Source organism: Rhinolophus hipposideros (genome assembly GCF_964194185.1).
Source record: "Rhinolophus hipposideros genome assembly, chromosome: 18".
Taxonomy (NCBI): Eukaryota; Metazoa; Chordata; class Mammalia; order Chiroptera; family Rhinolophidae; genus Rhinolophus; species Rhinolophus hipposideros.
The window spans coordinates 46,843,283-46,857,837 of record NC_138064.1 but is presented as its reverse complement, the minus strand read 5'-3'; the positions used below and the strand labels follow the sequence as shown (position 1 = coordinate 46,857,837).

The 14,555-nt window shown below is 39.2% G+C and overlaps 2 protein-coding genes across 4 annotated transcripts in view; one reads left to right on the top strand and one right to left on the bottom strand.

Moving 5' to 3' along the window:
- Positions 1-14,555, top strand: part of NAPEPLD (N-acyl phosphatidylethanolamine phospholipase D) — a 37,176-nt gene that overhangs the window by 9,881 nt on the left and 12,740 nt on the right. For all 3 annotated transcript variants that reach the window (XM_081079550.1, XM_081079552.1, XM_081079551.1), the window contains exon 2: positions 4,962-5,268. In XM_081079550.1, the coding sequence (XP_080935676.1) occupies positions 4,962-5,268 (307 nt within the window). The remainder of the gene's footprint in view (positions 1-4,961; positions 5,269-14,555) is intronic.
- The window catches only part of ARMC10 (armadillo repeat containing 10), a 39,511-nt gene continuing 32,936 nt past the window's right edge, over positions 7,981-14,555 (bottom strand). Inside the window, exon 7 of the mRNA XM_081079562.1 lies at positions 7,981-9,758. Coding sequence (XP_080935688.1) covers positions 9,747-9,758 — 12 coding nt within the window. The 3' untranslated portion in view covers positions 7,981-9,746. The remainder of the gene's footprint in view (positions 9,759-14,555) is intronic.

The following is a 14,555-nucleotide window of genomic DNA, read 5'->3' as shown; positions in this document are numbered from 1 at the left end:
AGGAAAAAACTATTAAAATTGTAATACTCAATATATACCGATACCAAAAGATGAATACAGATAAATGTGTATACATTTTTTTGGCACTCCCGGTATATAGTTTCATATATAAAATTGTGTATTTTATCAATTTTAAGAGAGATTTTATTCACATTTGAATACCTCTGATATCAGGATATGTCTGTCATATAATGCATGACATCACTGATAACATTTTTACTTTCTTAGTGGCACCTAAAATAACAATGTGCCTTACAATTCATGGTGTCTTGTAGTGGATGAAAATCAGTGTAACGTGATGATCTTGATCAGGTTTGGAATCCCTTTGAAAACACAGGTTGTTTAGAGTTTGTTTGTTCTCATGAGTATGCACATTTTTCACTTACTGTTGGCCTAAGATCAAGGCAGAATTTTCACTTACATTGTCACCTTTAGAGGTGGGTATGTAGCAAGGAATCATTGGGAAATTTGTTACATTTAATTAAGGACACCCCAAGCTAGATGTTAAGGGGTTCGTCTGAGTTTGTTGCGGAAAAGCGGTGAGGACCGAGAGACTCAAGCGGCACGCGGAGATCAGGGGGAACACAGCTTTATTACGCCAGCTGGCTCAGTGGGATTGTTCCCAAAGACTGAGCAGTTACCGGGGTCGGGCACTGTGTTTTATAGGAATTGGCCTCCGGGTTTGGGGGGATTCGCAACATTGCTATTGCGACGCTAGGGATTGGTTAAATCTGGCCAGCGGGGAGGTCCGTCCCTAACAGCTGTGATCGCTCAACATTGTTTTGACGGGAAAGTCTCTAACTGCTGTGTTTGCAGAAAATTGCTCCGATAAGGTATCAGAGGAGGAGGAGGAGAAAAAAGAGGAGGAGGGGGATGGAAGCTCCTAGCTGTGCCCGCAGGAACAAATGTCCCAACAAGTTAGCAAGGCTGAAAGCTGGTTACGTAATACCACCAGACGGAGAGCCCACTCATCTTCATTTCTAGTTTTCCTGTCATCTTAGCTTTGATGTTTGGAGATGACCCTGAGAGATTGTCTCTATCCACTGCAGAGTGGCCAGACGGCTGATATTTGATAAGGAGCCTTCTCATATGACCCAGGCCTTAGTCAGGCTTCACACATCTAGTGGGCTGAGGTCACTTTGTCACAGGAGCACCTATCCACCGAGTGTGTCGTTTGCACATTCACCAAATGGATTTCCAGTACATTTCACCCAAAAGAACGAGTCCAGGTTGTCGTGGTTTAGACTTTTATGTCCTTCTGTTCCTTCCCATCATTTCACACTTACGGTGCACAGTGTGAAAAGGTGTGTCTAGAGACAGTATTTGTTGCTTGACCGACCTTGTAGTACACATGCCCATACACTTCCTCTTCCCACCCCAAGGGTATTTTCAAAATCATGTGCAAAATCACGTGTGATGGTAATAGGGGGTCCTGAGGTGGGAGCATGATGTGCCTGAGGAAATAGTTTAAGGTCATGTGTTTGGAGCAAAGGAGGTGAGTGTGGGCAGGGCTAAAAATACACCATCTTACTGACCTTTGTCCTCATTCTGAGAATAAAGGGAATCCCCTGTAGGTTTTTCCTTTTTATTTGTTTTCTGTCAGCTTTGCCTTTAAGAAGATCATTCCTGAAGACTGGATTTTGTGTGTACTGGGTGAGGGGTTGGTTGTGTTTAGAGAGGATGGTTATTTGGTAGAGGCCTGTTTCCCTGGACTGATTGGAGTGAGAGCCTGAGTGGATGGGAGGTAAGACAATGGGGATTGCGTGAATAGACAGCTTTGAAAAAGTTTATTTTCCAAGGAGGAAACAGACCACTGCACCCATTTTTCACTCTCATTGTACTCTCCAGGCCCCTGGAAAGTCCCTGTTCTTTTACTCTCACTGTTGTCACCACCAAAGCCACCTGGATCCCAGGGTCATCCATTTTCATGGAATGTCAGTGATGACTTCCTCTTGAATTCTTCCGATGACCTCAAACCTTACCTCAAACTGGGGCCGAATCCACCGTCTCTTCTGTACTCCAGATGTTTGCTTTTCCTTAATTCCTTTACTTGATCAGTGGTGCTGCCATTTCTGACTCCTCCCACTTTTGTACTTTCCCTCCCCGCACCGGCCCTCCAAATTGTCCCAAGTTTGCGACCATCCAGAGACTCAGCAGTCTTGGTGATTCAGCCTCCTTATTGTCTCTTCGACTTTCTCTGTTCTTCTCTTCTCACTGTCTCTTCCTCATCACCTCTTGATTGGGCTGCTGTCAGCCTCTCAGTGCTTCAGTTAAAAACGGGGGATTACAATATTTACCTTGAAATTTTGCTCCTGTGTTTCCCCCCAAATAAGACCTAGCCTGGTGGGGGGAAGAGGGGTTCACAGTGTGAGGGATGTGAATGATGAACGTCTAAGTAGTACCTTGTCGTGTACACCTGAAACTAATAAAAAAAATAAAGAAAGAAAAGAAAAAAAAAAAAGACCTAGCCGGACAATCAGCTCTAATGCATCTTTTGGAGCAAAAATTAATATAAGACCTGGTCCTATTTTACTGTAAGACCCAATATAATGTAATGTAATGTATAGTATAGTTTAATATAATATAATATACCAGGTCTTATGTTCATTTTTGCTCCGAAAGATGCATTAGAGCGATTGTCCGGCTGGGTCTTATTTTGGGGGAAACACGGTAGGAGGAGTAGTTTAAATGAAATGTGTAAAACATGTAGCAGAGTGCTTCACTATTAGTGGATGCTCTGGGCTTCTTCTGTTTTCTACTCGCTTTTATTTCTTTATCTGCGTGGCTCCAGCTCCGAGGCCCACCCTTCGTTTTTATCCTGCTACCAGAGTTGTCTTCTCCACGTACACCCCTTTTTAAGCACCTTAGGTTTTCGGCATTGCCTCAGGGTAACCAGACTTCCTTAACGTCTTGAGTCCAGGCCCCAAATCTACTCCCATCCTTCATGCCTTTACTATCTTGACTCTTAAAAGATTTTCTTGCTTCTTATCTCCCAGCTGCATTAGATGACTCGATGTTGTCTAAAAGCCATTTTCACATTGCTTTGTCACAGGTTTTTGATCCAGTGCTCTTTTCTCCTTTTTCCCTATCGTCTAATTGTTTACAAAAATGAGCCCCAAATTTATTACATGTTAGTAGACTTATATATGAATTTATATGTATGTGGATATATGTGTATATATGCAGACATGCAAGTATCTCATAAGCTATTTATCATCACAAGGGGTAACATAAGGTCGGCTCTTCCATTTATTAGACAAATTATCTTGGGGAATAACCTAAAGTCTCCAAACTTGTCTGTTGTCATCAATTAAATGAAGTGGGGTTTAAGTGTCTTTGTTTCTGCCTTGGGTAAAGGCCTTGGCATGAACTTAATTATAACCCAGGTAGAATGAGTCTATGAGAAGAACTGGGATAACTCACGCAGATCCTTTGCTTTCTAATAGAATTTGAAGAATTTAGCTATATGACAAATCAGCAGGAAAAGGGACAAAAGACTTAACGTTTGGGGAATGGCAAGCACTTGATGTACATTATGCCATTGAGTCATTTGAAACCCCCACGAGGTAAGTAGGTATTTAATAGATGAGAAGATTGAGGACTAGAAAGGTTAGCTGCCCAAGATACAAAAGCTTAGACTCGCTTAGCTATTAGGCTCTCCCACAAACAGCGATGGCTGATCAACTTTAGCTTTTGTCGGCTGTGGTTTCTTTTCCGAACACTGATTATTCTCCAGACCGTAGACAGTTTACTCCTGATAGTTTGGGGGAAAAAAAAAAGTTTTGGTTCAGTGAACGGTATTCATCCTGGGGTTTGTGTTCTTTCCCTTTCTCTCCTGGATAATATTTCTATTTAAGCATCATTATAGTCCTCAAAATAGCATTTGGCTTTCTGTTATTGTGCTTACATTTTTAAGGCTATAAAGTGTATCAAATGTATGCATTATGTTTAAACTAGCCAAAAAACAAATATTTGTTTAGCACAATAGAAAAGAAGTGAAACTGATGGCAGATGAATGCATATTCTTAATACATTATTTATCACTTTTATATGTTTGGGGTCCTGAATACGTAGGTCAGAATCAAGGCGTTCAGTGCCTTGGGTGCGGTGGTGGTGGTGGTGGTGGCAGTAACAACAAGGTCAACAGCAGCCGCTGCTATTTGTTGAGCTGTTAGTGTCCATACACGTGTGTTACATTTGTCATACACGTTTCTAAGTGCTTTTTTGGTGTTAGCTTTGTAAATTCTCTCAATAACCGTTGGAGATGGGTAGTGTTATCTTCATTTTATAGATGGAGAAATTGAGGCACAGAAAGGGCAGCTAAGATACACACTGTGCTGACATGGCAGTTCTAAATCTGAGTTAATTTAAATTTGCATTGTTACCACTTAACTACATTATTGAAATGTCTCTCAAGGAGTGTTTTTATCTCCTTTCCTGGGATTTGGACTTACTGCACTTGGTAGGGGTATTACTAAACAGATTATCTTCAAAGTCAAAATGACTAGGTCTATAGGGTTATATACAAATCACTTGAATTCTTGAGGTATCCTCAAGGAACTAAGGTACTCCCTCTTACTATGTGTTATTAACAACAACGTTTTAAAAATTCAAGTATGAAAATGTTACAGATTCATGATGGTGCTTTAATTTATTCTACAAAATGTCATTGAAATGAAAAATTTCGTGTTTGAATGATGGCAGAGTAGTTTGTTTTCAATATAGCAGATAAGGAATTTTTTTAAAGTTTGGCAGGAATAGATAAGCATCTTTTCTGTTTAGCAAGCAGTAATTCACTGGATGCTAAAAATTGCATTTTGCAAGAAGATAAAGTTTGAGGTAAAAGAGACTATTTTCGTAAGTTTAAGAATATTTTTATTGGCTAAGAAATAATACTGTGTAATATGTTTTAATGCCTTTATATATTAAACTCAGTATTTTTCCTCTTTTTTTTTTTTCAGTTCTTCAAAGGACATGGCTGAAAATGAGAGCAGCCAGTCCCTGATGACAAGCAGCCAATATCCTAAAGAAGCAGTAAGAAAACGCCAAAATTCAGCACGGAATTCTGGAGGAAGTGATTCTTCTAGGCTTTCCAGGAAAAGTTTCAAACTGGATTACAGACTAGAGGAAGATGTAACTAAATCAAAGAAAGGAAAGGATGGGAGATTTGTTAATCCTTGGCCAACGTGGAAAAGTCCCTCTATTCCAAATGTTCTCAGATGGCTGATCATGGAAAAAGATCACAGCAGCATTCCATGTTCCAAAGAGGTAGCGTTTCTGAGTGCTGTGTTTCGAGTCTCTTCTGAGTGTTGTATATTTTACCTATCTATCTAATCTATCTATCTATCTATCTATCTATCTATCTATCTATCTAATCAATCTTTTATCAATCAAACTTTGCTGTGAATTGTATTATGACACTTAAGTTAGTTAACTGAGTCCCTTTTATATGATAAACTAGAGGGCTAGGTTCTGGGGAGATAAGTAAATAAGGTGCACTCAAGTTCACGGTTTAGCAGCAAAGTACATGTATGAATAACCGACTCTGATCTGGTAGCAACTAGAGGTAGGAACAGAGTGCTTTAGAAGTACAGGAAAGGAAGCAGTTAACTCTCACTGGTGGGGTTGGAAATGATGTCAGAGAAGAGGTGACATTTGTGTTGGGCCTAGAAAGGTAGACCGTATTTTGGCAGTGGTTTTCTAGGTGGCATCAGCAAGGTCACTGAGGTGAGAAAGTATATTCCAGAAAGTAGTAAGTAGTCTAATGTGTGTTTGGAATATGAATTATGAGGGTTGAGGCATGGCCTGGAGGGCTTGGCTTTTCATCCTGGATAAAGCTGCTAAAGCTATGAAAGAAATCTTCAGATAACCTTTCCAGATCTTTAAAAATTGGCAATAGGTTACTGGCTTCTAAATATACTGGTTTTACTGTGTTTTCCTGAAAATAAGACCTAGCCGGACAGTCAGCTCTAACGCGGCTTTTGGAGCAAAAATTAATATAAGACCCGGTCTTATTTTACTATAATATAAGACCAGGTATAATATAATATAATTAATACAATACCACACCCCACCCCACCCCACCCCACCCCACCTCACCCCACATGTGCCGGGTCTTATTTTATTATAAGACCCAGTCTTATATAACATAAGACCTGGTATAATATAATATAATATAATAATATAACAAATAAATATAATAAATTTTTATATTTATATATTTATATATTTTATATTTATAATAAATAAATAAAAATAAATATAAAAATATAATATAAATATATATTAATATAATAAATATAATAATACATAATATAATTAATATAATATAATTAATATAATATAGTAAATATAATACCGGGTCTTATATTAATTTTTGCTCCAAAAGATGCATTAGAGCTGATTGTCTGGCTAGTTCTTGTTTTCGGGGAAACATGGTACTTAGGATAAAACTTACTAACATTCAGTATAAGGTTTTTAGATGAATATGATTATACTTTGGCAGGGTGAGTGGCTCCCAGTTGCAGTAGCACCTTTTTCTCCTTAGTTTCTTGCCCCTTTCCTATGTTCTGTCTCTCTTGACCTCTCTTTTCCCTGTCCTGCCAAGCTTTGTGGGGAGTTGAGAGAAAAGGAACCTGATGTTGGATGTAGGGGATGGGTAGAAAAGTGGGGGCAGCCCTGAAGGCTTGATCTGCTGTGGGAAGAGGCAGGAAGGGGCAGTGATGGTGGTAGATATTTTACCTTGGTTGTGTCCATTTTTCTTTAAAAGACATGGGATAAAAGAACCAGATATCACTTTGATGCTAAGGAATGTGATAGTATTAATCCTATCATGTGATTAATGTGAATAATATTTTACCAGCACTTTTTTAGAATGAGACAGGACATTAATATAACCTTGTTATATGCTGCAACTTTGAGGATGGGAGGAGTAAGAAAAAAATGTTCTTCCCGAGAACCCCATCTAAAGAGAAACATGGCTGTGGGCTGTGAAGAGAAGGGTTAGGGCAGGGGGCCAAGACAGGCAGGCTACCTGCTGGGTACATTTCTTCCTGGTTTTGAGCCACAGCTTCTAAAAATACAGAGACAGCAATGGTGTCTTCAGTTTGTTTCATTTCAAAGACCACATGAAGGCAGAAATACATCTCTGCAGTGTAGTCATTTGGAGATATTCTAGAAACTGTGCTGAACCTCTGAGAGCTTGCCAGGCTTTTGGTTCTTAGGCCCCTTTTGAAAATCTGGTGGAGGCCGTGAACCCTCTTCTTAGAGAAATATACACATGCACATAACACATTGCTTTTTACTGCAGTTTAGGGAGTTCGTGGACCCTCGCCCATGCTTACCGAGCGTCTGCTCTGTGTCAGGCCCACTGTCCAGCTGCTCGAGATAGGGCCGTGAACAAAGCAGGCACTTGGCCACCTTGGCCCTAAGTTTAGTGGGAGAGAGGGACAATCAACGAGGAAATTATGTGCTGTGTTAAAAGATCATTAGTGCTCTGAAGAAGAATAAAGCAGAGAAGGAAGTGAGGGTGATGGAGGTGGGAGCTGCTTCTTTAATGAAGCTGCAAGCATTTTTATTTTTAAGACAGATTTTTTTTTTGTTTGTTTTTTAAAGAAAATGTCAAATCTCAATATGTGCCGCTTAAATTCGGCATATAAAAGGAGAGAGAGGATACCTTTGTCTCACTCCAATTTATATTTTATTTATCTCTTACCCATATCTTGTTTCCAATAAAAGCCTAGAAGTAGATCAAATGTGTGTTGACTTCTGTTGTTTTCGTAGATACTGTAACTCACTCCATATTTAATCCCTTTAACTTGCCAAAATTATTAACTTTTACCAACTTTTAAATGTGACAGAGTTCTACTTTTTCTGGGGGAAAAAAACCAACCAAAACATTAAGAACCATGTAAAGAACACCTGCTTCAGATCATTGGGTCGATTCAGAAGTTAATCAAATTTCTGGAAATTGTTTTTGTTAGACATTAGGAGGCTAGAGTTTAATAAAACACAACTTCAAATTATTGTTTTGGAAAGGGACAAGATATCATACATGCGTGATTATATTTGCTATATATTATGCAATTTAGATCATATTTAGGTACATAAATACAAAAGTGTTTTGAAAGAAACATGATTAAAGTATAAAATAATTAATAGAACAAGTCTAAATAAAAAAGGGTCATTAGCAGAGCTACACAATTTAGTTGCATGGTCAGAGAACAGTGTTTATTTACCTGGACTGTTCCTGATATTGGCCTTTGCTGGGTTTTTAGAGCAGTGGGTCTTTAGATTCTGCATTTTTGGGGTGCTGTCATTGCTCTGTGCCGTTGCAGTTGGCTCAGTGATTTGTCGGATTGTTACTGTTGATCACATTCACCAATAGTTGGGACAAGAGACAATGGAGAATTTCAGAGGGTGGGAGACAGGCACCTCCTGAATTTCATTAGCTGAAGGAGGCTGTCCTTATCAGTTAGTTCCTACTGTAGAAGTGAGCAGGGGACAGTCACATTGGTGTGAGACAGACATAGAATTGGGGCCGTGCTGTATGGCCTGGTGGTAAAAGTGGGACAGCGGGAGTGCGGGAACCAGGCTCAGGTTCCGGATTCCTCACCGAGTGTGTGACCTTATTTCTATCACAGTCCCTCAAGGATGTCCTTTTATTGTCTGTAAAGTTGTGATAAGACAGTTTAGGTCACTAGGATTGTTTTGAAGTTCACATGACATATGAAAGTACTTTGAAAATATAATGCTCCCATTACCTGAATGATATTGAAGAATATGGTGCCCTCTGGAAAAATGAAATAACAATTATTGTATACTATACTACTTATACTGTACTATTTTATACTATAGTATAGCCAACAGGTTGCTGTTTTGTTTTTATGAATGGAAAAAAATATGTGTGCGTGCAGTTTTTAAAAAGTCATAGTACTGAAAAGCTTATTAGACCAATACTAGCCCCCACACACCAGTCTTCCTCCCCCGAGAGGGAACTTAAACAACCCTTGAAGCTGTTTCCTCTGGAGTTTCTGCGGAGTTCTTTTTAGTGTAATAAGAACACTTAACATGAGCTCGGCCCTGTTTAATTTTTAAGTGTCCATTAGAGTTGAGTCCAGGTACAGTGTTGTACAGCAGATCTCTAGAGCTTACTCATCTTGCTTAACTGTAACTTTTTGCCCGTTGGTAGTTACTCCCCGTCTCCCCCCACCCCAGCCCCTGGCCACCCTTCCACTTGTTGAGTCTATGAATTTGACTATTTCACATTACCTCAACTATGTGGAATACAATATTTATCTTTCTGTGGTCCTTTAATTCACTCTGTACCCCTTCTCATCTCTCTCCCATGGTTCTACTTGAACTTTCCCATTACTGTTTACATATTTGTGACTATGTTGGTTTTCATTGATCTATGCTGGTTTTCATTGATGAACCCAGTAATGTGCTATTATTGCATGTCTCCTTTCTCGTACTTTTCCCCCTCTTTCTTCATCTGCTTAACTTTCTATGTACTTACGACTCATCATTTCCTCCTTCCCATGGGTTCTCAGTAGTTTTCCTGAGGGAGACCCTCAGCGCCAGGCTATCCTCTGGGTGACAGTCCTCCAGGCTCCCTGCCATCTTCTGGTCCAGGGTCTCCCTTCACCATCATCCTGGCTCCTTTTCCTCTTCAGTTTTGGTCCTGTGTCCTGCATCTCATTTGTTCTTCTTTCTTGTTTATTCTCTCATTTTGGTGGAGCACATGCTTAATGAGCTTCCTGAGAAAGGGTACATGAGAAGTCAGTTTTTTGACACTTCGCTGTCTGAAATGTCATTATCCTAACTTTTGATTGATAGTGTGGAAATAGACTTTGAGTTTGGAAAGTTTTCTCTCAGAATTTGAAAGCATTACCTCTATGATGACCTTCATTGTAGTATTACTGTGAAGTTCAGTGCCGTTCTGGATTCTTTGTGTCTGACCTTTATTTCCTCTGCAGAATCTTTGAGGATCATCTCTTTGATCTCAGTATTTCTGAAATTTCACATGACGTGTAGTTACTTATTTGTCATGCTCTATGCCCAGTGGGCCCTTTCGATGTGAAAAATCTGTTTAAGTTCTAGGAAATTTTGTCTGTTCCTTTGAAAATTTTTCCCCCTCCATATTTTCATTCTAAAATGGCTACTAATTATAATTTGGATCCCCTAGATCAGGAGTGTACAAACTTTTTTCAGCGTTTTTCACCAAAGGCCATATACGGTAAAATACACAAACAGTCGGGCCACTCACTCAAGGTGAAGTACGTATTGCCTCACCTGGTTTATTTAAGTAAACTAAATTTATTTTTGGAATTTGCTGCAGGCCAATTAAAAATGGATTGCGGGCCGCAGTTTGGACACCCCTGCCCTAGATCAATCCTCTATAATTTTCCTTTTATTTCTCCTGTACTTCGTCTTTTTTTGGTTGTTTGTTTTACATTCTGACAGATTTCCTCAAGAATTTGTTTCATTTTTAAATATTTTAGTATGTGTCTCAGAGTTTTAAGTGACGGGTGAAAATGTTACAATATGTTGTTTTAAGAAAAGATTAGCAAATATGAATACTGTGTGATGGTAACCATAAAAATGGAACAGTGGATAAAGATAGCATAATGTTAACATTGGTTATAATCTCTGCATATTGATTGATATAATGGATGGCTCCTCTTTATATTTTCTGTATTTTCCAAATATTTTATGAAGGGAATTTTATAATCAAGGAGGAGTTAAAAAACATTGCACCATTTTGATGGATGTTACACTTCTAATACAGATAGATAGCATGTCAAAAATATAAATCATTAGCATTAATAATTGAATTGGAGGTATTTTGGTAAGAGATCAGTCTTTATTCAATGTTCACATATATTGTCACAATAAATATGAAAAATAAAAATATGTTTAATTAAAATTTTTTATTTAAATCTGAGTTGCAAAGTATAGGTATTAAAGTTTCCTAAGACAGTAAAAATATGCTTTTTATTTTGGAAGAAAAGGATTAACTCAGTTCTTTTTAAGAGTGATTTTTTTTTTTTAGAAAATATGATTTTAACAGATTTAAATGAAATCTTTCTCTTCTGTCTCACTCATGCACACAAACACATACTCTTAAAATAATATTACCGAGAATATGGTTTTCATTGTTTTAAAGTTGTATCATTTATGCCATGGAAAGAATTATGGTTTAATGAACAGAGAGGTTCTTTAGAGTCAGAAAGACCTTGATTCCACTCCTGATTGGACACTTATTGTTTGACCTTGGCAAGCTTCTTAGTGACTGACCCTCCTTTGCCTTGGTCTGCTTAACTATAAAATGGCAATAATATCTGCTTCACAGGGTTTGATGACATATGTACTTACAGTACCTGGCAAAGAGTGCAGTGGTTGAATGAACATTAGAATTTTTCCCTTTCCTCAAGAAAAGTAAAATATTAACTAGTGTACTTGTTAATTATGGGCTTAGGGATTTTCCCATTTGTATCTTTAAAGACAGAAGGCCGGCCATGAAAAATCTTGGTCTAGTAAAGAAAATGCCAACTTAGTGCTTGGTTTCCTCAAATAAACAAGAATTTCCCAACCCCCATTCTGCTCTGATGATTAGGATAAAAAGTAAAAAAAAATAATTTTTCCTTTTGGAATCTCATTTGTAGAATATGTTTTTGAATTTTTGGGATAGTAGTGCTAGAGATCAGATTCCTTAAAATAAGCTGTTCTTTTGTGATGCACTTTGAAACAGTATAGCATAAAGAAAGGAACATGAGAAAAGTATGACTGCTTAATTCAGTTATCTTGTCAGTACTTTGCCTTTAAGAAAAAAAATCCTTGTTGAGATATAATTCACCTACTATACAATTGACCTGTTTAAAGTATACAGTTCAGAGCTTTTCAGTCCATTCCCAGAGTTGTGAAGCATCACCGCAATCTAATATTTTCATTACCCCAAAAGGAAACGCCATATCCTTAGTCATCACCCCCAAATTCTCCTGCCTTCCTCCAGCCCCTGAAAATCACTAACCTATTTTCTGTGTCTGGATTTGCCTGTTCCTGGTATTTCATAAAAATAGGGTCATACAACATATGGTCCTTTGTGATGGGGTTCTTTCGGCACTTTGCCTGTTAATATTTTGTTTGGAGAACAAGTTTAGGCTGCCGGAGGTGCTCCATTAGAGGTTTGGTTTCCCCTCAACAGTCAGCAGATAGGGCTAGATATCGAACTTCAAATGGCTTTTCAACTTAGAGCAGAAAGAAAATGCAATCGTTTTCATTACAGATATTTTAAGGTACTGTTTAAACATGATGTTAAACATTTTTTTAAATTGTTTTATTAATGTAATACAAGCTCCACATATTCAAAAAGTACAATCTGATGAGTTTTGATAGATAATGAACATACCCATCATCTCAAAAAATTCCTTGTGTTGTCCTTAGTAATCCATCTCTTATTCTCCTCTATATGATCTCCAGGCTTTTAGTTTGGTTTTTAAAAAATGTATTACATGAGATAATATTTGGGATCAGTATAGCGGTGAGAGGTATTATGGGTAGAAGCTAGCTGCTGGTTTCCTTGTATGAATGTTGTGACTTCTTTTGGTTTCTTGTCTGTAAAGTGGAGATACTATACCTTCCCACCTCCTGTGTTGTGGTGGGTGTTAAACTAAAATTTTATGAAGCAGTTAGTACAGTGTCTAGCACGTAGTAAGCACTCTGTGATGGTAGCTGATGTTAATGTTATTTTGTGTTACACTAAAGTACTTGATGTGTTAGATATGTAATCATCATCGTCATCCTCATCCTCGTGTGCCTCGTATGAAGCCTTAGAACATATGATAGGTACTCAATTTATATTCATTTCCTTTCTTTCTCCTTAATTCTTGATAAGTACACCATATAGCATTTGTTATTGTTTACTAACTCTACCAACGTAGAGAACTGAATTTGAAAAATTGACATTCATTCACTCCTTCATCCATCCCGGGGGCACTGTGAGTGACTCCAAGTTGAATAAGACAGGAGGTACATCCTGTGTACAGTTCACCAGGGCACAGGGCCGAGGGCCCATACACGGTGTGTGAACCAAGTGGCACGGAGAGAGCAGTGCAAATGAGAGCTTCCAGCTGTGGGGACTCAGAGGCCGTCTCATGAGGGTGTGCAACTTGATTAAGGTCCCACAGGGGTGGAGGGGAAGACATTTGACCTGAGAAATGGGCTCAGTCTGGGAACAGAAAGCTGTCCCAGTGCAGGTGGGACACAGAGCCATGTAGAGTGAGTGAACGAGCTGGAAAGGGGGATGGGCGGTCTCGTCAAGCCGAGCCGTGGAGGTTTTCAGCAGGGAGAGCTACACCTTACTAGACTGTTTCTGATGTGGCTCTTGTGTATGGATTGAGTTGACGGGAAGACAGTTGAGCAATCAGGAGGACTTGAAAGTGTCCGAATGTTACTTAGCATCTTAGCTAGGTTAGTGACTATGAGAAAGGAAGCAGGTAAAATGTAAGAGATCTGTGGGGTTGGTGCCTGATTGGTTGCCAGGTTTGGGGCTTTCTTATTCTTCTGGAATACTTGCAGTGAGTGCCTACCGGGTGCTAGCCACTCCACATTCAGTCCCCACAGGGGTGAAGTGGAGCGATAATTGGTATACCCATTTTCCAGATGAAACTAAGACTTAGGGGGGCTGAGAGAAGTTGTGTCATTCATCCTTCTGCTGGTCCTTCCCTTCTGTCCAGGCCGTTGCCCCGTCAGACTGTGTCAATGACCTCTCAGTTTCCTTTCACAGCGTCTCCCCCATCTGCCCTCTCGTCTCTGCTCTCCTTTGTTCTCCTTTATTTGTTCTCCTTTATTCCTCATCTCTCTTGCAGCTGTGGTGGCACTCGCTCCATGTCGTCATTTGCACGCTGACACTGTTTTCTCTATAAACAAATTGGGTCATGTCTTTTTTTAAAATTTATCTATTTATTTAGATGCTTCCTTGTAGTCTCTGGATGGAGTATAGTTTTCAGGCTCTTACTGTATTCTGATCCTTTACAGATGAAGTTTGTCCCCTGCCCCCAAGACACCAGTTCTGTTTGGCCCTGTGCTTTTGTTTGGGTACTTCCTCCACCTAAAATACCCTTTTTATTTTTCTCTGCATCGTGAACTTCTCACCGTTGTTCAGGAGCTCACACAAGTTACTGTGTCTGTAATGCCTTTGGTAACTGAGCTCTTCGTTCCTTCTTATTAGGCTGGAGCATGTCTTGTACCTTACGTAATTATCCAGTCCCACACCCGTTTCAAAACTGATTTGCAGCAACGTAAAAATTCATGTGGCAGTAAAAAAACAGGTGCATGACCATATAAAAGCAAATGGACTGCAAGGGTAGAAAATAAAGCCAAGAATGAAGTCAGTATAGATATGTTTTATCACGTCCTGCACGTTGCTGGAGGCGTCTTCATTCAGCTTCACTCTGAACTTCCCTGTCAAGGCGAGAAGGGAAGCACAGACTCAGTTTTCCCAAAGACAGTCAGATGCAAAAGGCAGCTGCTCTGGAGAAGAGCTTTTCCTCTTA